The sequence below is a fragment of the Passer domesticus genome, chromosome 9 (genome assembly GCF_036417665.1).
Source record: "Passer domesticus isolate bPasDom1 chromosome 9, bPasDom1.hap1, whole genome shotgun sequence".
In the NCBI taxonomy this organism is placed as follows: Eukaryota; Metazoa; Chordata; class Aves; order Passeriformes; family Passeridae; genus Passer; species Passer domesticus.
This window is the reverse complement of record NC_087482.1, coordinates 35,554,929-35,577,156: the sequence shown is the minus strand read 5'-3', so window position 1 is coordinate 35,577,156 and position 22,228 is coordinate 35,554,929. Positions and strand designations below refer to the sequence as shown.

The following is a 22,228-nucleotide window of genomic DNA, read 5'->3' as shown; positions in this document are numbered from 1 at the left end:
AATAGCGCGGCGCGGTGCTGGCGGCCCGGCGCGGTGCACGCTGGGGGATGTAGTCTGCGCCCGGCCGGGCACCGGGGCAGCGCAGCGCACCAAGGCGGCTCCGGGTAGCGGAGAGCCCCGCTCCTGTCCCGGTGAGCCCGCCCTCCACACCGCCCTGGCGGCGAACGCGGCAGCAAACCGCCCGTACAACTGCCACTGCTGCACGTCCAAGTCCAAGCTGAGGGAGGATGACCTCCCGTCAGACACAGCAGCTGCGCTGGGGGCAGAATTCACCTCTGCTCCTTCCAGGCAGAGGGAGCCGTCACCTGCACTGACACACACAGGGGGGTCCTGCACAGGTCAGGCCACGGCTGAGAGAGCCCCCGTTGCCAGGGAGGGTTGATCCAACAGCCTAAACCGAAAGAATAAGATCGTGCAGCACAGAGGCAGCTGAACCAAGAAATAACAGCTTTGGAGAATCTTTTTCGAACAAGCTTTCTGCATTCCCAGAAATACGGGCCGGTTGGTATCAATGGGGTGCTTATCTACTCGGCCCACTGCTGCTCAGTAGTGCATATGGGAGCAGTTTTAACTGTTTAATGCTTATTCCTCACTGCAGTTAAGGTGCCAGCCAGAGCCTTGCCTCAGAGAGGGACTTGGGCCAGCATTAAGGGATTATCTGCACCCACTAACCTCCCCCCAGAATATCCGGGTCTCTTCTAGAGCACACTGCTGGAAGCAGGGAATATTTTTGTTAATTGTGCACGCTGGAGTCAGCCCATTGCTTGAGCTCCCAGACAAGGGCACTGCATTGTGCACCGTGGGCTGTCTGCACCAGCCAGGCAAGAGCAGAGTGCCTGAAGCTCCCCCAGGGCACACACACCTGCCCTGCTCATTCTTGTCTGGCACCTGCTCACTTCATCTGATGGCACCCAATTTTTGTGCTGGAAGAGCCCATGAACATTTGAATATTCCTCACCCCTTCTGTCCTTTCTAAGGGTTTCACAGGCCTGCACCACTGCTCTTCCACGCTGGAGTTCTCAACCACGTGATTACTCCTCCAAAAGTATTTCCATAACTATTATTCCTGTCATCCTTCCCTAGGCCTTTCCAGCTGTACACTCCCAGCCAGGTGGCAGACAGCACCTGCAGAGATCCAGGAAGGACAGCTGGCAAAGGCAAACTAAACCACATCACACCTGTGCCCATGCCTTCCTGCATTTTTTTTAATCTTCAAGTTATTTTTCCTCCCCAATATGTCTCATTTGAAAAATAAAGCATGACCATTTATGCCAAACTTAATTTTATTTATTTTACAAACAAAAATATACATTTATTCTATATTTTCTCTCTTTTTTATCACCCCCACACATAACACACTTTGCTTAAGAACCACTTTAAGATGGCCCAAAGCACTATATATACATAAATACATAACAGGAGGAAGGTCAGTCCATGACCTAGTGCAGAAGCTCCTCAGCAGCAGAACATGGGACATCCCAGAAATACTGGAGTCCTGCCAGCAAAGGACAGGATGGATGTTGACAACCTGCACAGGTGATCCTTCAGCACTGAATTCAGATGGTAAAAAAGGCAAATTCACATCAGGCTCTTCACATTAGCAAGGAGGGCAGGAAATTCCTTTCACTCAGGGTGTTGAAAGTCAACAAATACTCCTTGGGATGGAAAAGCAGTTGCTCCTTTAGTTCTCAGCTGCTTTGAAATCTTCATCTCTCACTCTGTCCAAGGCCCAGGGAAGCTTTGCAGGCTCCCCCACCTTTCTAACCAAGAGCAGCTCAGGATCAGAGTTGTAAGCAGCACTAGGAGCAGCAGCAGAGCAATTCAGGCAGCACATCATCCATCCCTTTCACAGCAAGCAGTCCAGCGTGGCTCAGGCTGACTGACAGCAGTGACACAGGAGCATGGAACACTTCTTTAACATGACAAGGGCTGCCTTGGCCAGCTCCTCATCCAGCCCCTGCAGTCATTGCATGACATGGAAATGTGACAGCTGTGACCTACAAGAAACTACTCACCTCTAGCACACAGACAGATGGAAGCCTTTTTTCCCCAGAAGTAAATAAAATAAAAATAAAAAAGGGGGGTGAGGGGTTGGGTGGGTTGGGGCATTGTTTGTTTTCAAGGTGCCAGTGCTACTTAGAGGCCTGCAGGGCAAAGTACCCAGGCAGACAGAGAAGCTGCATTGCTCATTAACAAAATAAGGTAAGCAAAGGCCTGCATAGTTTTGGCAACCAATATGAACTTCATGTTCTTACCCACATTTTCTTTCCCTGTGGTGGGAACACCTGGTAGCAAACACCATCTCTACCTGCTAATGATCCAAACCAACACCTCCACACTGCACCTTGCTAACTCTTCCCTCAGGTGTTCTTCAGGAACAGCAGTAAGTTGGGGCAAGAGATTCACATAGTCCCCAAACACTGCAAATTCCCTCTTTCTACCATCCCTAGTGGAAAGCTGCTTACAGCAGATCTCCACCTACCTGGAGAACTCAGGTAGGAAAGCACCCCCAAATCTAGAGGAATACACATCTTCATCCTTGGAAAGTACAGGATATCCCAGAAACCAGACTGATGCAGCCTTTATATGAACAGTCGCTGGATTGGAACACCATGTCTTGAAACTGCATGCCAGACAGCTCAGACAACAGGAGTCCCTCTTCCAGCATGGAAGAGGTTAATAAGAAGTTCCAGGAAGTCTTGAAAAGGACCACTCCCCACATGCACATAAGCATTTTCAACATATTGAGCCATAAAACGTACTCGGACCTGCAGCAGTCTGGGGATCTGAACTGCAGTGTAAGGGAAGGACACTGCCAGAGACACACACCCACCTCCCACTGCAGCAAACCAGCCAGCTTGGTTCTAGCACACCTAAGGGGTTTGAGTTTCCAGTCACTAAATTCTGACAGCTCAGACTCATCATAGGCTTCTGCTCTGCCTCAAGCACCTGAATGTCTCTGGAGCCTTCATCTGCAGAGTCACCTTCCTCCTTCACAGCACTCTCCGAGCCCCTGCCGAAGCCATCAAGCAGGGTGCAGATGGAAAACACACCTACCTCATAGGTTTTACTCTTGAAACTCAACCCTAACTCAGTGCTGTTACTTAGATTTCCTGTGAGCTCAAATGCACAGCACTACAGCCTCCAGAGACTGGTTCACAGCTCCTTCAGCTCAGCTGGACAGCAGCACTGTTTGTCCTTCTGTCTCCCTACTGTTCAGCCACTTCACATCCACACAGCCTTCCCCAAATGTTCTCTGGGCACAGAGAACAGTTCATTCCTCTTCATACCTCTTTTCCCCATACACTGAGAACATTCTTTTTAACCACTAGCAACTCCCAACTCACACTTTTCAACAGTGTTAGCTGAAACCAAGGGTGAGCCCAGTGACCAGCTTCCCCCATCAGACACTATCACCACCTGTGCTGTGCATTACGGCAAGATGCAGGCAGCCATGCTGCTTAGCCCAGGAAGATCATCTTTGGTTTCAACCCCCAAAATCTTTCTATATATGTACAATACAGCAGTCAAATCAGCACCCTCACCCCTAAACACCATTGCTCTAAGTGAGAAACAAGTGCTTTCAGTCACTGAAAAGGAAGAGATGACAGCCAGGGCTATCTTCTGGGTCATATTCACATCTGGAACGTGGAGGATCAGGAAAGTTCAGTGTTTTAAGGTTTATGAACAAAACTGCTCTACATTGTTCTCATGTAGCAACAGAAAGTGTTCTTCCCAAAAGGGTTTGGGCTGCCAACTTAGTTCCACAATAGGCGTTGGGAAATCCTAAGGACAAGAGGAAAGCCATGGCAGGTAACCAAGGACAGATTTCCAGAGGACATCCTAACAGCTGCAGTATCAGAGAGTTTGGAAGGAAAGAAATGAGGCATCATGTGATTCAGGAGGCCTGCCTCAGGCATTGATGGATTTCCAGCGGTCACTGTCTATGCTGTTGATGCTGCCCACGTGGTATGGCATAGAGGCCACGTCGTCCAGGTAGGCTGTGGTGTCAATCTGAGTGCTCGAGTAGAACCCAGAATCCATTCCTTCCTTCTTGGCAACAGCATAAGGGTGGGGTAGGTGCACATCCACATCCTCAGGTTCATCCACCTGACATTTGTAGGAGAAAAGGATCTTCGGTTCAGACCTGGAGCGATGAAAGATTTAAAATGCATGTTTTACTAACGTGGTATTACAGCCACCTATCCTTAACTGAAACTCATCAGCGTCAGGAAATTGTGTATTTAGACCTCAAACACTCTTTACATGAGCTTTTGGTCTATAAATTTGTGGCAGAGTAACTGCCATAAAGTAAATGCTAAATTAATCTTTGGATAAAGTCACTTAAGAGATATACAAAATCCTGTCTCTATATGGGAAAAAAGTTCTCATCTTCAGGAGCTTTGCATTACTGCGGGCAACAGTACCCAAACACTACTGAACTCCACAACATCCTGGCTACTGACACAAAAATGAGTCAGAACAGGAACACACTTCAAGTTCTACCTGTGCACATCTTGAAAACCAAAATACAAACACTTGTAGATCAGTAGTTTTCTTCTTTAACTCCAGACAACGTTCCCTTCTAATTTCAAAGGGATACAGAGGTATATTTTTGTATTTTAAAAGCATTTTATCTGCTTAGTTATTTTAAAGCCTGCTGTTTCTTGCTAATGACAACAAATACTAAAGCCTACACTAAACCAGTTGTTTTCCCACCAAGGTGCATTTCCTGTGAGTAGCCACACGGCGGCGAGCCCGGCCTGAGAATCGCCCTTCCCCGGGCTCCTCACTAGCGAGTTCTGGGCCCATGGTGCAATCCTCGGCCAAAGAGCTACTGAACTCCCACATCCTTTCTACAAATTTACCCCAAAACCCACATAGAAGTCCATTTAAGCTCCCAGGACTCAATTCCTCATTAAGCACTTAGCTGTCAACTTCAGCAGAAAAACTCTGTACTACACACGATGCTGACACTGAGGAAGTGATCCTCAGAAATGTGTGAGGAATCCAGCCCTCAGCTCTGCAAAGGAGCAGCCCCGGGTCACAGAAATTCTTCAGGGGCAGAAATTAAGACAGGTTCTCTAACTGGCATTCCAGCTGCAGATTGAGAGAACCTGAGTGCAAAACACTTAAATGGTAATATATACCCATCTAAACTCCTGTTCCTGGCTACTCACCCAAAGAAACCTTTCAGGAATGCCACATAGATGAGAGGTGCAAAGAAGCTGAAGTAAAGGAACGTGGTAGCATCAACACAGCTGTCAACAGCAAAAGGGAACAAGAAGGGATTAGTACTCAAGCACAATAGAGCTGGTAACACCACTCACATCCTCCCAAATGATCCAATTTCCCTCCAAAGTGTCCAGAGATGAAGAAAAATCAGGCTAAACAAATTTAAACTGATGCAAAGTCACAGCCATTGTCATCAACACGTGTCACTGCTTCTAGACACTCAGAGGAACCGTGCCAAAACCCAAGGTCTGACCAAGAGCAGAGTCTCGGTACTCCCAATTTTGACTCACAGATGTGACACTGATCCCTGCAGAACAAGACTCCAGATATAAGGGTGTCTCCATATTTCTAACAAACAATTTCCTCTCTTATTACCTACTAATGGCCAGACATCAGTGAATTCACACTATTACTCTCACTTCACCACCTCAAGACAACTGCAGCACAGGCAGCTCCACCACCTCTCCACTGGGGAGTTTCCTGATTACTTAGAGGTCTTTTGGCACAAACCAGAACCAACAGTTTTATTCCTTCTTAGGAACACAGCATAGGTTTGTTTTCTTGGGAGAGGCAGTGTTAAAGGACACAGTGTTAAACACAACACAAGACCCAGGGCTGCAGACCTCCTCCCCCAGTGTACCTACCACAGTCCTTCTATGATATCCACACAGAGGAGGGCACTGCCCAGGCCCTGCACCAGGTTCAGCAGTGCCAGAATGCCAGCATAAATATAAAAACTCTTCCTGGCTGTGGGAAAGACATGGACACACATGAAGCTCAACCTCAAACACCAGATCCATGGAAATCTGTTTGATGGAAATGCCAAATCCAACGCAAGCTTCTCAACCTTGTCTCTAAGAACTGCTGAAGAATTAAGACTGCATTGCCCTGTCCCTTGCTGGCAGAAGTGATGGTGGTAAAATGGACTAAACCATACCCTCCTGCATGTGTGTATGCACACATAAGATGGGTTTTGAAAGCAAGGTTATGGCAACACATGCAAAGATTTAATTTGTATGCATCTGGAACCAGCATCAGTCACATAACTGACTGCAAGAAAAACTAAACAAAAACAACCCAGCTGAACCAGAAGCTGTGCCCTTCCCAATGTACAGCACTACTAAAACTGTTCAGGAGACCCTGACAAGAGGAGCAGGGTATGCTGGACATCAGGCAGATCAGGCCCTGGACCTGTGCCATGCATATCCCCTCCCTCAGGATACCCACACAGGGATGTCAACACCAGTTAGAGAGAGAAGAGCTCAGTACAAACACCTTAATAACAGCTTCTCTGTATTCAAGAGCTGCAGACATTCTGCAACAACAGCAAAACCCAAACAACCAGAAGTATTTACTTACAAAAGCAAAAGCCCAGATAAAATTGTTGAGCAGCTCCCACTTAAGCTTCCCTTCCCAGGGGATGACTAGCACACACGCTTTAACATCATGTGTGCATTTCAAAGGAAGCTGTTATTAAGAAGCCATTTCTTAGGGCTCTCAGATTATATATTTACATTATATCTATATCATTAACTGAGCAGTAGGTCTTGTTTTCTTAATGTAATTATTTAGCTACTAAAGTAGCAGTATAACTGCTCTTACTCTGCTCTCCAAAAGACACAACATACTAATTTTTCTAGGGATAAGTTATCAGTCCTTTGCCATGTTATCTAAGCTCTGAGACGTGGAATGCATCTGCAGCACAAACACCAACAGGAACCTTTTACTCCAGTCTATGCTTTGTCCTGATGCTGTATCCATCTACAGTATGGAAAACACTACAGTTACCTACAGGGCAAAGAAATCCGGTCTTTCAGAGGAGTTTTTGGAAGAATCACCACCAAGGAATAGACCTGTTGAGACAAAGAACTAACAGTTCCATGGCTGCTTGGCAACTTAACAGTCTTTGCAGGGATGGTGCGTGGTATTATGCACTCCCTATATGTCTTGGGGCAGAGGCACAAACCCTTAACAATAAACAGTACAGATGTGAAGGCCCCACAACTCCCCCCCATCAGCATAAAACAGCTGAGAAACACAGGAGGGAAGAACATCTGAGCTCAGCTGGAATACAGCTGGCCCAGCTTACACCACTCCCACTGCACCTTTATTGCTTCAGCTTCCCCACCACATGAGAAGCATCAGTGTTGTGCTGCAGGAGGGGGATTAGGGCATTATTGTACTCAGATCATCCTCTGTGCTCCATTTAGAAAATACAAAGAAGCTATCAGAGTGCATAACACATTCCCAGTACTCACCAGGAAGAAAAAGCAGGAGCTGGCAAGCCAAAAGTGTCTCCCACCATGGCCATAGATATTGAAGTCTTCTGCTGAGAGGTGGGCATCAGGGTATAGGATTTCCAGGGTGCCCTAGGAGAGAAGTGGCACCAACACGATTCTGTTACAAGCAGCATCCTCATTTAAATGCATATTTGGATAAGGGACACTATTAAAGAAGTTCAGAAAGCAGCTGGCCTGCCCCCCACCCCCAACCCAACCAAGCCCTGCCCTGTGTAACCAAGTTACACTCACACAGAAGAGGAAGAAACTGAAGACAAGAAGTGAGGAGAGAAAAGTGGCAGGAATCTGCATCTGAAGGACACTGGCACTAGTGACATTACAGAAGAGACATTGAAGTAGACAGGGGATGCAAGCACCTATCTGTCTAAAACAGACCAAGAGCTCCACTTCTATCTTTAAAGTAGACCTTTCTGCTGAAACATCCAGAATATAGTCACTTTGGGAAAGGACACTGTCTTGTTTAGGAGCTACCCTTACAGACAGTGCAGAGCAAACTGCTTGTAAGCACTACTGAACCCAGATACAGCTCCAACACTTGATATTTTATGAGGCTCCTCCAGCTTTATCATGTGGTAATGATCAGCTCACTGCCTCTGCAGCCAAGAGCCTGGTCCCAGAACAAAGCTCTGTGTGTTATTCTGGCACTGGCCTGAGTACAGAGACATGGGCTGACCACTGACAGGCCGAGGAGGAGAATAAACCCAGACACAGATTGCATTGTTCAGGGACATGAAGACATGCCTAATAAACTGAGCCAGCAAGCCAGCTGCTAATCTGAAGAGAAGCAAGAGCTCTCAGCTCTCAAAGAGTCAGCAGACTGCACTACTTTTTACTTGGCAAGCACATGGTTTTCATGGCCCTTGAGGCCAGATCCAGAACTTGTGACTCAGGTGTGGAAAACCTCACTCTTGTTCCCAGATGCACTAAACAATGCAATCCATCCAAACCTCATTTCTTCATCTTACCTGAGCTATTTATGCAGTAAAGAAGACAAGCAGATACTATCTGCTTATACACTGCCACAAGCATTCAGTCTTCTTCCAAAACCTCATCTGAAGAGCAAAGCTGCCACTTTCAGACAGGAGTCACACACTTAACTGCTTAACTTCAAGCAAAGTTCCTTCTTTTGCAAATTCTTCTGCTTCAGTGTACTCACCTGGGTGACAGAATAAGCCAGAGACAGCACAGTGGTGATTGCCAGCACACGTTTCACGCTGGACTTGCTCTCTAGGTGACCTGTAATTACGGGGCATGGAAGTGACTCAGGATGTAATCCCAGCACTGGTTAAAAACAGTTCTTTTCAGAACCAATAAAGGAAAACACTTTCATTTCCAGAGGCCTTCAAGGGAAGGTTAAAGCTCACTAAACCCTGTTTGGAGAGTTGAGCTTTTCACAGGCAAAAATCCTATTTACAAACTGACAGATTTTAACTTGCTTTCCTCCTGTCTACACTAAGAGAAAACAACTAAGTCCTACTGCTGGGGTTACAGGAAAGAAAAGTAATTACTCCAGCATCAAGTACACTGAGATGTTATAAAGCTGCTTCTCAGGGAGAAGAGTTGATGGGAGGCTGGGGTAGAGAAATCTGTACTGCAATATAATGAAGTAGGCAATTTCCAGATGCTCCTTCCAATCTAAATTATTCTATGAGCCTTCAGAAGATAAATACACTGCTCACGTGTCCCACTGACATGTGCAACAGTAACACCCACCCTCTCCTCTACCTCTGACCCACAGGGAGAGGCATTTTCACTTGCATAACTGAAAAATTGAAGATAAAGCATTCCAATGCAACCAGGATGGATCAAACTAATTAAGGATGGGATGAAGGGGATAGAAGGGCCCCCAATGGGACCATCTTAAACAAAATGGGCTTGAAGCAAAGATCAGACTGTTGATCTTGGCCTAAAAATCTTACCTAAGATGCACAATCCATCATATGAGTGCAGGACAAACCAAGCACATATAAACCCTTAAATCACACAAACCATAGATCTCTAAGCATAATGAGGCCTTCAGCCACTTCTAACTAAATCTTCACAATTTGCCCTTTGTATTTATTCTATAGCCTCTTCACTTTATAGAATCAGCATCACCATAAACTCTGTGGAAGGAAAGGCAACAGGAAACATTCAAAGCACTCCTGACACATACCAAAGGCAAGGCCTAGAATCACCACACTCAGTTCAATCGCCAGAAGGAAGAACCTTGTGATCTCCCACAGGATCTGAGGGATAACAGAGACCAGACAAACATGATTAGATGGAGCCAGGAACCAGTTTGAAGTTAATAAAGCAAAACTCCAGGGGATGGCTGGTCATTTCCACAAACCCTTCTCATGCTTTGTAGGGAAACTGATCACATGCTTGTTCCAAGCCTGTTTGTGCCTGTGGAACAGAACAGTTGGGTGGGAATGAGCAAATAACAGCTCTACAGAGAGGAAGTGGCCATGGTTTGCCTCAGTTGATGATCTGCCACTTGTTTCAGATGTGTTCTTGCTGCTGCACTCCCAAAGAGCACAAGCCCATGGTGACCTCAAAAGTGAAATATTAAACAAGGCCAGTTCTTAAAGCAGTAGATGTGCCTGAACAAACTCTGCATTCTGCCCTCTTCCAAAGGCACTGGTCCTTAAATCTAAAGCATATTCAAGGAAAAAGCACACCCCGTTCCAGCCTGTCATTTGCAATCTCATGTTTTATTTGGTGAAACAAGACCAAAAAAAGCAGGTGAGGCAATTTTTTCAGGGAGTCATGCAATAAATCAGTGCCAAACCTAGAACATGAACCCAGATTCTGATTTATGAACCCTTTACCTCTGAACACTGAATGGTATTCTCTTGAAGATATGTAATATTTTAAGAAGCATTGCATAAAACACCTTTAATCCCAGGAAAGAGAGTGTGTTTGTGTCTATATACATAAGAGAATATAAAAAAAACATAATAGACAGAATAGGACATGTTTACAGAAAAAACTGTCAGAGTATCTGTCTTGCTACATCATTTCCCAGTTGATGCACTTAGCAGCAATACCACAGCTGAAGAAAAACACCTTTCCACCTCTTCTTCATTATTCAAGTCCTGGACCTACATCTGCTGGACAGAGGTGAATGAAAAATGCTACAAGCATCCAGCCACTTGCAGCAGCAGCTCAGCACAATGCTCTGACAGTAACATCAAAGGGAAAAGCAAGGAAACCACAGTGACCCCAGAGAATAAAGCCCAAAGACCTGTAGTCTGTAGGTGACTCCTCTTTCTCTAACAGCTCAAGAACTGCACAGCTTTTTGTCTTAAGCAATACTTTGCTACAAGTCAAATTACTACACAGGAACAGCACATACAAAGATATTTCCTGTTTGATAAAGGTTCACCCTGTGCTCAGAGTGGTCGCAAGGACATTCAGGTGTCAGTCTCAAAGGGGAAGTTGGTTTTATTTGCATTCAATACAAAAACTGCAACATTTTCAAAGAGCCACTGGAATACTGCAAGAGTAACAAAGGCCAGGTCTTGCCTATCCATTAAAGGCATCTCAATGTTTACCTCTTGCAAAAGAGACTCATTTAATCCCTGAAACAGGAAACTTTTCCTGCCACTATTTGTGAGTCTATTTTAGGAAATCCATTGTTTTACCATCCTGGATGTTGTGATGATTTAGATCCAGCTATCAAAACAGGATTCCATAGTACACATAGCTAAGAGTACTGCAAAAAAAGCACATTCTTCTTGTACACACGTAAGAGGGAAGCCAGAGCAGACTGCTGTGATCAGAAGTACACAGAGCACAGCCTCTAACGTCAGTGTTGCACCTACCTTGTCAGCAACCATGGCAGCATCAGAGGCACTCACAGTCATGGAGACAACAGCTCGGGCAATGCCAACCAAAGCCACCACAAATACCTGCAAAAAAAGAGCAAAAGTGAGCTCATGTCAAAAGGCACATGTGCAGTAGTGATCAGAAACCCTTTTGGAATACCATTTTCAGGTCAGCTTTCCAGGCTGATCATGTGTACTAAGAATTTCCTGCAGCAGACTAGAGTTAATTTCCTGAAAAAGATTCCTAAGACCCATTAGATAGGAGCAGTGCTTGGAATTTAGGAAGGAACAATTGTTTCAGCTGTCAGATTAAGCTCTGAAGAGCTCTTCACCCAATCTTTACAACAGTATCTTTAGTCTTCCCTTCATTCTACTGGGGCAGGGGAGGAGAAAAAGGAACAGACAAAAAACATTACAAAACTTCTGAATTACAAAACCAAATGGTTGGTATGTCTGACTACACCAATCACATCAGATAACAGAAACCACTCAATACCAACTACCACACTACACAACTGGGACAAAACTAAACCTGCAGCTCTCTCACTCCATACTGACAATGCTCAGGAATGCAGAGGAAAAGCCACCAGCTTTAAAACATCTTACCCTGCTGCACAGTGCAACACAGAGATCCCCAATTCACTTCATGTACCATCAAAGCATGACAGCCCAGCAAGGCTCAGTCACCCTGTCACAGCCATACTGTGCAATTAAGAGCCCACTGGATGTATCTACACTCCACTATGCAGACTTCCACTCTACGAAAGTGAATTTTTCCAGATAAAATTCTCTAAATGTCACTCTGATCCTAATGGTGAAGGCAGGAGACAGCTAAACCTATCAGAGAAGCAAGAGTCCAAGCTGATTCTAAGGTGGTTGCAGAATGGAAATGATCAACAAGTGACCCACAGATGAGTTTCTCTTTCTTAGAGGAAGCAGGGACAGCAATGGCAAGAGAGAATACAACAATCCCTCCTGGGGTGGAAACCTGCCATGACAAAGCACTGACAGAAAAGAGGGGTCTCTGCATATAATGGTGTTCTAGAGCTGCAATAGCTCACTGGAGAGGAACACACATCTTGTTTGCTCTCTAAGCAGGTAGAGACTCTTCCCAATCTATTAACTCCACATTAATCACCAACTCCACAGAAAGCATTCCTCTAGGACACAACAAACAGCCAATCTAAAGGAAAACTTTACAGAACACACACTTCCATCCTCATTTCCCAATAACATACTCAAGAAATGAGTATGAAATGGAGTTAAAGCGTTTTCCTCTAAGACTGTGTGCTGGATTTGGCTGGGATAGAGGAAATTTCCTTCACTGTAGCTGGTATGGGGCTGTGTTTAGGATTTTTGTGCTGAAAACTGTGTTGATAACACAAATGTTTTCATTACTGCTGCACTGCACTCACACAGAATGTAAGACATTTTTTTGCCTCTCATTCCACTCCAGCAATGAGTTGGCTGGAGGTGCACAAGTTAGGAGGGGACAGCTGGAACAGCTGACCCCAAGGAATATCCCATATGGCATCATGCTCAGCACAAAGACAGGAAGAAGGAAGGAAAAGACTTTCAGAGTAATGGTGTTTGTTTTCCCCAGTAACCATTACATGTGATGGAGCCCTGCTTTCCTGGAAACAGCTGAATCCCTGCCTGCCCATGGTAAGTGGTAAGTGAAAGCCTTGCTTTGCTTTCTCTGTGTGCACAGCTTTTGCTGTGGCTTTAACTGTCTTTATCTCAACCCACAAGTTCTCACTTTTATTCTTCTGATTCTCTTCCCTGTTTCAGTGAGGGGGAGTGAGAGAGCAGCTGTGTGGGGCTGAGTTGCCACCCAGAGCACAAAGTCAGTTCACCTTCCTCCCTCTGGTTTATCAAGAGTTTTGTTTTTCAAAGCCTTTGGCACAAACTTTTACATGTGCATGTAAAACCATGTGCATTACTGGAAACATATAGAAAGGTTTAAATCCAGACTGGAAAGGGACAGTAATATTTTTAAAAGGCTGAAACATTTGTGTGTATACCTGGTTATCCAAAACTGTGCAGAAGCCCAGAACCCCAACCCATGGCCTGAAAAAGCTAACAAAACTTCCCAAGAAAGATTCAGGAGAGGCTACTAGGTCAGATTTGGTTTTGATATTCTTGGATTTTGCCATGCCAGTACCTGTACACAAACCAGGGAAAGAGGTGTCCATCTCACCCAATTCAAACTCACATTCACTTCCACAACCTGTACTAATCTCACTGAGGAACAGCAATCATATTATGCTGCATACTGAGGCAAGCCAGGATATTAAAAAGCTTCTGAATGGTATTTTTAAATAAATTCAGGTAGGTTCTTAGCTGCATTTATAATGTCCTGTAAGCAGTATCACAGGACTGGTGAGAGGAGAACAAGATCTTTCATGTTTGTGAACTGTAACTGCACTGAATATACTGTTTCCACCTTAAGAACAATAAAGAACATCAAGTCAGGGCCACTTTGACATGATGTGAAGGAAACTAACAGGGTTGGGTTTCTACATTCCCAGACTAACCACAACTCTGTCACATAACCATTCCTCCAGCAGATGACCAAGCTTTTCAACAATTTGACACAAAATATTCTCCTTTCACTACCTCAATGGAAAGCTGGGTTTGTGTCCCATGCTACTTACTGCAAGGAGCAAAGAAAGCATAAGATACTACAATCCAAGGCATCAAAGCAAGAAAAGAAGAAAAAAGGAAAAGGAAAAAGTGAAATCACCACAGGAGAACAAAATCCAGCAGATCTGGGCCCAGAACCTATTAAAAGCTGAATTCAAGCAGTGAAAAAAATGCTTAGTTCTTGCTATACACCTTCAACAGAAAGCAGATTTTATCCCTGCTGGAGGAGCTGGTCTAGGCTCCCTCCACTAGTTCAGTGATATTGTTCATGAGTAATAATAAAAATAACACTCATCAGTCCAAAGGCACAGAGTGGTACTCACTAGTATGTAGAATGTAGTGAAGATCGGGCTGGAAGTGACCCGGATTTTGGCCCTGGCAGAGGGCAGCTTCCAGAGAAGAAACATGAAGAAAAGCACATTGGGAACCAGGAGCAGAAGATCCCAGTAGCGGACTCTGCAAAAAGTAAATAAAACAGGTTTTATCCCTGATCTTCAGCCTCTAGAAAGGAAGGCACCATCCCCAGTCCCTTCTCAACCAAACTGAGAAACAGAGCAAGCTCTTTCCCTTGGTCTAGGGTCAGACTGTGGTCCCATTTCCTCCAACTCACCTGGATTTCCCAATGTCTTCATAGAGCAGCAGCAGGCACTTGTGTGGCACCGTGATGTTGGTGTCGTTGATCACGCGCGTTGTCACTGGGGAGAGAGTTGTCACATTGTCCAGCGCTGTCACCAGGGCAGTCGAATGGGTGATGTTGTCAGACACTGAGAATGTCATCACAGACATCATGGACTGGAACATCCTGTCCTCCTTCTGGTCCAGATCAAACAGAGCAAGACAACCACAGCAGAGAAAAAAGCAGTATTAAATCAGTTGTGAGTCACAGCTAAAAAAACACATCCTTGACATTAAGCCCCTGCACAACTGCTTCCTGCTTGGTACAGCCAATTATCAACATGTCAAAGACTGCATTGCACAATGAAATGCCACCTGCCCTAAGTCTGCACACAGCCATTAGGATGGTCAGTACAAAACCACACTTTGATATCAGAGTAACAAGCACCTTCAAATGGTGCTATGTAGGATTAAATTTTGTCACTGACAGATTCCTGGAAGAAATCAAGACTCAACAGCAATATATGGCACCATCAGATGGAGACAAAACCCTACTTTACCAGGACATTTCTTCTTGGTCCCAAGATCAGGAAGTGACAGTCAATAATTTGATTTCATACTGCAAAGAGAGATGAAGGTCCCTCCCAAAACCCCACTGCTGTTACCAACTCTGATGTCTGAGAGCAGGGAGAGCCTCACACACACCCACCTAAAGGAACTGTAGAGTCTTTACCTTCCAAACCCAACCCTGGCAAAAACCAACATGCAGCATTCTTTTTCTAACCCTCTACAAGACACCAGAATGATTCTATTTTTGAGCAACTCTCTTCTCACCCTAAAGCAGAACCCTGACTGTTAAGGTACTTCAGTAGCTACAAGCTAAATGCAGACACAGGGTCCAATCACCCCTCCTGACAATCCCCAAAAGAAAGATCACAGACAACACACAGATGCAGAAATGATAAATCTCTGACAGCCAACATCTTAAAGATGCACATTACCAGGGACAGCACTCCAGCAGTCTGTGTGTTACAGCTAATCCAGGATTTATTTTAAAAAAAATCTCCCTGTTTGACTCCAGGCCTGACTTGCGTGGTGAAAACTGACAGCCCCCATGACAGGGCTCAGAAGGTATTTTCCCTCAGAGGTTCTGGGTGAGTCACAAGCTGGAAAGCAGCAGCACAGCCCTGTGTCATCTGCTGAGCTTTTAGAGATCAGTAGCACCTTCTTCAGAGACTTGCCTGAGACTGTCAGTCATAAGCTCTTCTTTCTCTTCAGAGGCTGACACTCTTCCCAGGTTCTCTAGGGGGCAAGGGAATCATCCCATCCTCAGCCAACAAACCTTGCCTCTGATTCACCCCTGCAGACAGACAGATCCTCCCTGAGCCGGGATTTTCTTTAGTGACTGTCCTACACTGTGCTACACAAGAGGCATCACAGTAAATAAACACACAGCTCTGGAAGGAGCAGCTTTGTGCCAAGATGGCAAAGCCTGGGCCAAAAAATTCAACTTCTAAGTAGAGGTTCTAGCAAATAACCTTCACATTCCAAACTTCTCTCCGAAGTGTCCTCTCTTCCCTCCAGCTACTCACTTCTCTGAACTGTTAAGAGAAAAATTTTCTCATAACAATTTTGCTCCGTTCTCTTCCTCTGTAAAGGAGGACTACACGTCAGCAGAGGTGAGGTCAAGAATTGTCATATTTGCCAACACAGAAAAATTGCTGCATGATTTTTTAAAAAGCTGGGGAAAAGTAAAGAAGAACCTCACAGACCACAGGCAGAATAACATTATCAACTGAGAACCATCACAACCTCCTAGCAGCTCTTCTGGGACAAAGAATTCCATCTGCCTGTCACACTGAAAAAAGCTCAAGTCTAAAGCTGTGAGAGATTTACATTAGCAAAACAACTTCTTATGAAAAGAGCAGACAGGCTCCATTATTTTTCTCCAGAAGCCACCACTATCAGCAACAGCAGCTGCTGATAAGGAGAGGAGTTGGCCACATGTAACACAAGTCCAGTCACGAGGTTTCAAAGGGCAAAGCAGAATCAAGCTCACCTCTCAGCCAGGCTGCTCTCTACAGCCTGCTACTTGTATTCTTCCTCCCCACATAAAGTGCACACAAAGCAGAGCAACAGAGCAGCCAACGTGATAAGAGAGGGCAGCCAAGGCCACCAGACAGACAGCACTGTGGTCATGCTTTTCTAATAGCTAAGGTCTACAGCAAGGATGTAGAGAACTGGCCCACTCCTGTCCAAATCAACAGCAAAAAATCCCACAGCAACAGCAGCAGGAACTGATGGAAAGGATCCAAGTCGGGGCTGTCATCCCCAGCAACACTGCTCCTTTCAGCACACTGTCTTTGCTCTGTCTAGTCCTAAATAAGTCCAGTCAGCTGAGCACATCCAAGAGTTCCTGCTTCCACACCCTGCTTCCATGGGACTGCCTGCTTCAGCCAGCCCAGCCCAAGGGGGGTAAGATCACCCCAGAGCTGCGTGCAAAGGAAGCAGTGCTGCTGTCGTGGTCTCCCCTTTTCACCCAGCAGGCAGCTCTGCACACCAGAACACAAAATAACATATTTTTCTACACTCCAGGTGAAGTCAGGCTGACTTGGTGAAGGCCAGTTCCTCAGTCCAGGCCCTGGACAATCTGCATTCAGACTCAGAACATGGGCATGATTCCTGGGCTGCAGTGCCAGAGCACTGGGAAGGGCTCTGCTGCACCTTCAGGGAAATGTTATCTCACCAAGGCATGCTGGTCCTTGAATCATGGCATTGCAACAATATCAGGCCCAGTGAAATTCAGAGCTCACATCACTGGGAACTGTCTGTTCCTTCAAAGCCCACCTACAGAAAGATGAAATACAAACCGCACAAGTTGCACCGCACAAGTTGCAGCTGTAATAAAAAAATCAAAATTTTTCTGTCTTTCTGCAAGCAGGATCAGAAATTCTCTTAAGTACAGACAGTGACAGGATTAAGACTGCTTCTTATGACACTGTATTTGTGCAATAAAAACTGCACTGACCAGATCCCTGCTCAAATAATGTAACTGTTACTTCAGTAACTTAAATGCTTAAAGATACCCCAGAATACTACAAGTTTAAAAAAAAAAACAAAAAACAAAATCCAAAAATCAAAAAAAAAAAAACAACAACTCCACCACACCACCAAGGAAAAATAAAAAAAAAAAATAGGGGTTTTTTTGGTTTGGTTTTTTTTTTTGGTTCTTTCTTCCTTTTTAAGAAATCACTTCAACCCTCTCTTTTGGTCACAACAGTTGCATTTTTCACTTCTCTCTCAGAATTTAAGACAGGGATTTTCCCCTCAGTAATTGAGGCGCTGCCTTCCAGTTTCTCACACCTCGTTCTGAGCTAAGCTTAAAAATAAAGGAACTGCAACGAGGAGGAAAAAAAATTACCGAAAGCAGAAGTATAAACAAAAGCCCAAACCCTCAGACAACTACGGCCCAGAGGCGGATTACAGAAATGCATCTCCCGGGGTTTTTTCTGTTTTGGTTTTGATTCCTGCGGAAGGCGGGCGCACAACACGCCGGGAAAGCGGCACAGCGCGGTCATTCGGCTCCAGGCTGCCCAGGGCGCTCCGCCCGCCTCAGGCACCGCCGGAGACCCGCTGCAGTTCCACCCTCAGCCGGCCACAGGTGCCCCGGCCGCTGCACCGGCTGCACCGGGCGGCCCCCGAGGCCCGCGGCCCCGCGCAGCACGGCCCCGCTGGGGCGCCGCACTGTCGCTCCCTCCCTCCGTCCCTCCGCACTACCCGCTCCCGCTCCGCTCGTACCCGCCGGGCCCCGCTCGCGGCCAGCCCCGCTCCGCTGCCGTCGCTCAGTGCCGGGGTCCCGGCCCCGCCATCCCGGCCCCGGCCCTGCCGCTCCCCTCAGCCGGGGAGCGTCGCTGAAGAGAGGCCGGAGCGCCGCGCCGCACAGCCAAGCGGAGACGCGGCCGCCACAGCCGGGGCTTGTCGGCCGACCCCAGGGGCGCTATTGAGAGACGGTCCCCGAGAGGTCCGCGGCTGGACCAATCAGAGAGCGGGTCCTGTCAAAGAAGTGCGGAGCGAGCCAATAGAAAGGGCCGGGAGGCGGGACTAAGGGGGCGGGTTCGCTGCGCTTTAAAGGCGCCTCGTCCCCCACACGCCTGTGGGTCGCCAGCCCGGCGGGCAGCGGTGGCGGCGGGCAGGGAGGTGACCCCGGGCCAGGCCGGCGGTCTCGGTTCTGCCCGTGCAGGGCAGGCTCTGTCCTCTCCAGCCCCATATCCCACCCAAGAACGAGCGCTCTGCCGTACTGCACCCACCGTCACGCTCCGCGGGAGCTCCGTGCGGCCTCTGGATGCGAGGCGGGGCCGTTAATAATTGAGGGAGATCGGCAATGAGTTCCTACAATGATTAACAATGATTAACAACCTGCGAGTCTGGCTTCTGAGGAGAGTTCAAAGCCGACTGAAGAAACGCGGCGTAGCTTGGACAGCAGCTGCTGAAGGGAAATGCGATCGATAATTAGCAGGATTTCGGGGGGCGAATGCCCGGCAGACGCTCAGTATCGTAAACAGGGAAGTAACTGTGACAAATGAGCCAAGATTTATTTAGGAAATTAAAGGAAATGACCAGCTAAGCACCAGCACGTTATTCTCGGCAGCAAGAGCTGGCTGCCAGGGAAGTTCAAGGAGAATGTTATCCCAGTCACTGCAGGATATATTCTGGCACGGGCTTCCACCTGTGGCTGCAGGGTTTGGTTCTGTAGGAATAAAAGGCTTTTGCCACGCTGAAATCTGCTGTACAGAGCCTCTGTAGAGGATCCCTGCCTCGGTCAAGTTGGCACGTTCTGCTCTGGCAAACACCATGCCCAGAGGGTCCAGGCCCTCCTCACACACAGACAGAGCTTCCTCGGCTTCAATCTGCTCGATCCTCCTCTTAGGTCAAATTTTCCTGCTACTCCTCATGACAGGGCTGTACCTGGAGACTGGCCTGCCTCAGCCCTGTTCTGATTTTCCACTGGGTTGAAACAGGTTTTCATGCTGGTGTCATGCCTTTGGAATGACATCTGGAGAAGCCAGTCCTTAGCTTGTCTCACTTCACACTGTCGTTCAGGTTAATGATGTGTTGCAATATTTTGACACGTTCCATTTAGGGATCCAAGCTGAAAGGCTTGGCTGACACCAAGATCTCTGAGTTACAGAAGGACACTGCTGTTTAGAGAGAGGTGGAGTGTTTCTGCCTAAGAAGTGCCTTGGTAACAGACAAGTAAAATCCATGACTTCTTACTTGTTGCCTCAGGCACTAACTAGTTGAATGTGTTACCTCCCACATAACTGTGTCAGAAGGAGAGATTTTGCTTTCCAATCCACCTGCTTTTCCCATCTGATTCAGTCTGAGGCTAGAGCCCAGTATTTGGGACACCAGACCCAAAATCTGTTTCATGGTCAGGAGGCTGCTGGGTGCCACTGCAAGGACCACGACACTTTTAGCTCCTGCCTTCCTCACCACTGTGCCAATCTCACCTGCCTTGCAGGTGTCAGAGGTGGAAGATGCAGACATGGTGTCCAGGACAGCATTACACCTTCATGTAGTCACCAAATTCCACTCTTCTGAGACATTTTATCTCTCTCAAATACTCTTTCAGCTTTTATTAGATCAGTCTGCAGGATATTACTTCTGATTTGAAACTGCTTTGCTGTTCAGGTGCTGAGCAACTGCAGGGACAGATGTGCCTGTCTTGTTTCAGAGCTGTTCTACCAACCTACTGATTTCTAGTGTTGGGCATGAATCTGCACCACAGGATCCCACCTGGACTGCTCTCCTGTGTCTCTGCCTTTTTTTTTTTCCAAGGGGAATTCAGTCACCAGGGCTCTTCTAGTGCTGCAAGAAGCCACGAGTCTGCAAAATCCTAGTGGTCTGGTTGGATTTCAGGAGTTTGGTGCTCAGGTGAGGTCAGCCCAGCGAGCAGCCTGGGCCCCATCTGCATCTCAGCCCTCTCACGTAGCCAGTCCATGTCTCTGTGTCCCATGTTCCATGCATGGCTGCAGCCTGATTTCAGGGGTGCTTCAGCTGCCCAAGCTCAGCTCTTGTCAAAGACACAAAGCACCCCAGCTCAAGCACAGGACCACTTGTAGGTGGCACCCAAAGTTAGCAGTGAAAACATGGCATGGGGTGTGATGTTCCAGGAAGGACAAACAGAAAATCTGTCTGAATGTCCAGCTGTCTGGTGCCTGGAGAGACAGTGGCACCCTGTGGTGACACTGGCTCATCACAGGGTGTCATCTGGGCCCTGTCAGACAGCACCACCTCAGCTGGGTCCTGGGCTGCCTTCCCTTAAGCCATGGAATCATTGGGGTTGGAAGACTGGACCTTAGGAAAGAATTCTTCATTGGAATGGTGCTCAAGCATTGAACAGGCTTCCCAATGAGGTGGTGGATCCCTGGAAGTGTTCCCAAACCATGGAGATGTGGTGCTTAGAGACATGTTTTAGTGGTGGACTTGGCAGGGCTGGATTAATGCCTGGACTCCATGACCTTGAGGATCTTTTCCAGCCTTCATGGTTCTGTGATTCTGGCACCTCTGAGCTCACCAAGCCCACAGTGGTCTCTAGAAACCTACAAGTGGGGGCATCTTGGGGTGTCCCTGTGTCTGTTTCACTCTGAGCAGCAGCCAGCTCCCTGCCATGTGTCACAGAGAGGAGGCTGAGCCACTCTCCTATTTATATCATGATTTATATCAAAGCTCCTGCTTTGCTATATTGGTACCAGCCTGAATCATCCAGCTGGGCTCCTGGAAGATCCATTTCACATTGTCAGCTGCCTCTTCAGTCACTTTTGCTTTGTGTCTCCTGTTTCAGGGTCATTGTCTCACACCCGAGTCCAGCCAAGAGAATAGTCTGATGCTAAATAGTGGTCAGAAACCCTGCAGAGAATGCAGAGCTCCAAAATCCAAACCACCTGCTGTTGTGCAAGATGGCGTGGCCTGGAAGGAAGCATTCCATCTCCTTGCCAAACATCAGCCCATTGGTTGGTTGTGTCTGCAAATTCCTCTTCCAATCTCTATGGGACAGGTGCTCTTCTTCAGTTCCTCTCACAAATGGCATTTGCTGGCTGCACTGGACAGCTGGAGAGACAGATGTGTCTGTTCTCCAGAGTAGCTCTGAGCAGCCCCCTGTTACTTTCAGCTCATACAGGCTTGCATTAAAAAAAAAAAAAAACCCAAACAAAAACCCCAAAACAATAAAAAACCACCACAAACAAACAACAGAAAAAACCGAAAAAACTAAACAAAAAACCAAAAAAACAAAAAAACACAACACCCCCCCCCAAAAAAAAAAAAAAAAAAACCACAAAATGCCAGAACCTCCTTCCCACCTCTTGTAGTTTCAGCGGGAATCAGAACAAAGATGATTGAACTGGGTCAGTGGCAAACCCGGTCAAGCACGGCTTGATTTTTGCTCCCAAAGAGGCAGCCGTGAGCACGGGAATTCACAGCGGGGTCTCTCCCGTGGCTCGGGCTCCCGGGAGGAGGAGACCCCTCAGGCCCAGAGGGAAATGTTTGCCAAAGTTTGCCAGCGCAGCCCAGGAGCAGCCGAGCCCCCTCGGCCGGGGGCGGCTCTGGGTCCCGCCCCTC

The 22,228-nt window shown here is 46.9% G+C and overlaps 2 protein-coding genes and 3 long non-coding RNA genes across 8 annotated transcripts in view; 2 read left to right on the top strand and 3 right to left on the bottom strand.

The window, feature by feature from the left end:
* The window catches only part of CHCHD6 (coiled-coil-helix-coiled-coil-helix domain containing 6), a 109,074-nt gene extending 108,680 nt beyond the window's left edge, over nucleotides 1-394 (bottom strand). Inside the window, exon 1 of the mRNA XM_064432726.1 lies at nucleotides 274-394. The gene's annotated coding sequence lies outside the window, so the exon portion shown is untranslated. The remainder of the gene's footprint in view (nucleotides 1-273) is intronic.
* Nucleotides 116-1,276, top strand: LOC135308020 (uncharacterized). The gene is made up of 2 exons (XR_010368580.1): nucleotides 116-501; nucleotides 1,084-1,276. It is a non-coding gene; the product is annotated as an uncharacterized LOC135308020 (long non-coding RNA).
* On the bottom strand, nucleotides 1,266-19,037 carry TPRA1 (transmembrane protein adipocyte associated 1). Of its 4 annotated transcripts, none has more exons than XM_064432724.1 (11): nucleotides 18,916-19,037; nucleotides 14,604-14,806; nucleotides 14,317-14,449; nucleotides 11,345-11,431; nucleotides 9,691-9,763; nucleotides 8,692-8,771; nucleotides 7,494-7,604; nucleotides 7,028-7,088; nucleotides 5,880-5,982; nucleotides 5,181-5,261; nucleotides 1,266-4,147 (listed from the first exon to the last, which is right to left on the bottom strand). In XM_064432724.1, exons 2-11 carry the CDS (start codon nucleotides 14,792-14,794, stop codon nucleotides 3,913-3,915), a joined length of 1,155 nt encoding a protein of 384 aa, XP_064288794.1. In that variant the 5' UTR covers nucleotides 14,795-14,806; nucleotides 18,916-19,037; the 3' UTR covers nucleotides 1,266-3,912. The 4 variants fall into 4 exon arrangements, with proteins under 4 accessions (XP_064288794.1, XP_064288790.1, XP_064288791.1 ...); XM_064432720.1 differs by lacking the exon at nucleotides 18,916-19,037 and adding an exon at nucleotides 18,407-18,589; XM_064432721.1 differs by lacking the exon at nucleotides 18,916-19,037 and adding an exon at nucleotides 17,355-17,456.
* Nucleotides 19,038-19,139: 102 nt separating this feature from the next.
* On the top strand, nucleotides 19,140-21,949 carry LOC135308021 (uncharacterized). The gene is made up of 2 exons (XR_010368581.1): nucleotides 19,140-20,542; nucleotides 21,453-21,949. It is a non-coding gene; the product is annotated as an uncharacterized LOC135308021 (long non-coding RNA).
* Nucleotides 21,452-22,162, bottom strand: LOC135308022 (uncharacterized). The gene is made up of 2 exons (XR_010368582.1): nucleotides 21,970-22,162; nucleotides 21,452-21,718 (listed from the first exon to the last, which is right to left on the bottom strand). It is a non-coding gene; the product is annotated as an uncharacterized LOC135308022 (long non-coding RNA).
* Between the last annotated feature and the right edge of the window lie 66 nt (nucleotides 22,163-22,228).